This window comes from Guillardia theta (genome assembly GCF_000315625.1).
Source record: "Guillardia theta CCMP2712 unplaced genomic scaffold GUITHscaffold_33, whole genome shotgun sequence".
Classification (NCBI taxonomy): Eukaryota; class Cryptophyceae; order Pyrenomonadales; family Geminigeraceae; genus Guillardia; species Guillardia theta.
In genome coordinates, this window is record NW_005434641.1 from 422,161 (window position 1) to 423,653 (window position 1,493).

Sequence of the window (1,493 nt, forward strand, 5' to 3'; positions counted from 1 at the left end):
GAGGGAGAGGAGGAGGGAGAGGAGGAGGGAGAGGAGGAGGGAGAGGAGGAGGGAGAGGAGGAGGGAGAGGTAGGAGGATGGAGCTTGTTTGTTTGAGCGAGTGTTAAACGTTGTTCGAATCTCCTCTTAGTCGTGAATTTCCGGCCCTGAACCTGATACCCTGCTGCTTCAGATGTTCGCCGACATCAGGACATTCTCTTCCCTATTCTCTTCCCTTGAGGTGAGACGACGCGACTGCATGCCGGCCTGACTCTCTGCTAGAGCTGCGTCCTCCTGGTGCCCAACAAGAGCTACAACCAGGACTCTGGTACCACCTACGAGTATTTCAACAGCTGCCCCATTAAGCCCGCGTAAGAGAATGAGAGAGCTTCGGGGGTCAGGCTCATGTTTGTATCCAGGTCTTGTCCTGCCAACGAGTACGCTCAGTCTAGCGACAACATGTGCACCATGATAGGAGGAAGCAGCGTCCAATCTTCGTGAGCTGCTCATCCTGCTGCCCATCCTGCTGCTCATTTTCATCCCTCGGCTCCTCCTCGTGCTCTATGAGCTGCATCGCTGACTCGCTTCTTCGGCATTGCCCTGATTCAACTGTCACAGTAGCCTAATAAATCATTAGAGGATCACCAGCACTGTCACAACCCGGATGGTTGAACTTTGAACGCTGGGTCACTGGCCGAAGTCCCGGCGAGTCCCCGGGCGCCGGGACTGAGTCCGATCGACCGACCGTGCCGGAGCCCCGGCGGCCCGAGTTTCAAGTGCCACGGATATTGATGTGATCGGCACGCGGCCGGGCGGCGGCGTTCAGACCGTCGCCGCCGACCCCTCAGGCTCCGACCAACTTCATTGAATCATGGGCCCGCCCCATCCGATCAGCCCGGTGGCGGCGGCCTCCTACGGCCGGTGCCACCGACCGTCGACACTGGCGGAGCGTGACTCAACTTGCAACCGTTTCAGTCACGCTCAAGTTGAAATGCAACTAAGTTGAGCGGCTCAGTCGGCAGTAGCCAGGCAGGCTGAGTTACGCCGTGATCGGACTGCCAGATCACCAGGCTCAGTGACGGATCGGATCCGGACAGCCCGGCCCATACCAAACATAGTACTTGATGCCCGGCTCGGCCCCGGACCCGGGCCGCGATGATCCGACCGTGACATACGGCCCTAGTACCGGGCGAAAATATTCTGGAGTGTAGGGGATGGCCCGCCGCGGTGTTTGTGACATCATGCAGCCTCCTCTGATCCTTGCCGACCACTCAGAGGCTCCCGCCCCCTGCTGCTACTGGCAACGAAACCTTCTGACCCTCCTCCTCCTCCTCCACCACCACCACCTCCTCCTCCTGCTTCTTGAGCCTCCTGCTCCTCCTACTGCTGGTCCTGAACGTTGATGCTCCTCCTGCTCCTGCTCGTGGGGGCTCCTGCTCCTGCTGGGGACTGATGGGTCCTGGTCCTGCTCATTGGAGGGGGGCTCAATACCCTCCTGTTTGCTCCTTCCTGCC

At 59.5% G+C, this 1,493-nt stretch overlaps 1 protein-coding gene across 1 annotated transcript; it reads left to right on the plus strand.

Annotated features, from left to right (window-relative positions):
* Positions 1 to 172: 172 nt before the first annotated feature.
* On the plus strand, positions 173 to 480 carry GUITHDRAFT_108325 (hypothetical protein; the record flags this gene model as incomplete). Its single annotated transcript, XM_005832796.1, has 3 exons — positions 173 to 220; positions 262 to 350; positions 399 to 480. 3 exons carry the CDS (start codon positions 173 to 175, stop codon positions 478 to 480), a joined length of 219 nt encoding a protein of 72 aa, XP_005832853.1.
* Between the last annotated feature and the right edge of the window lie 1,013 nt (positions 481 to 1,493).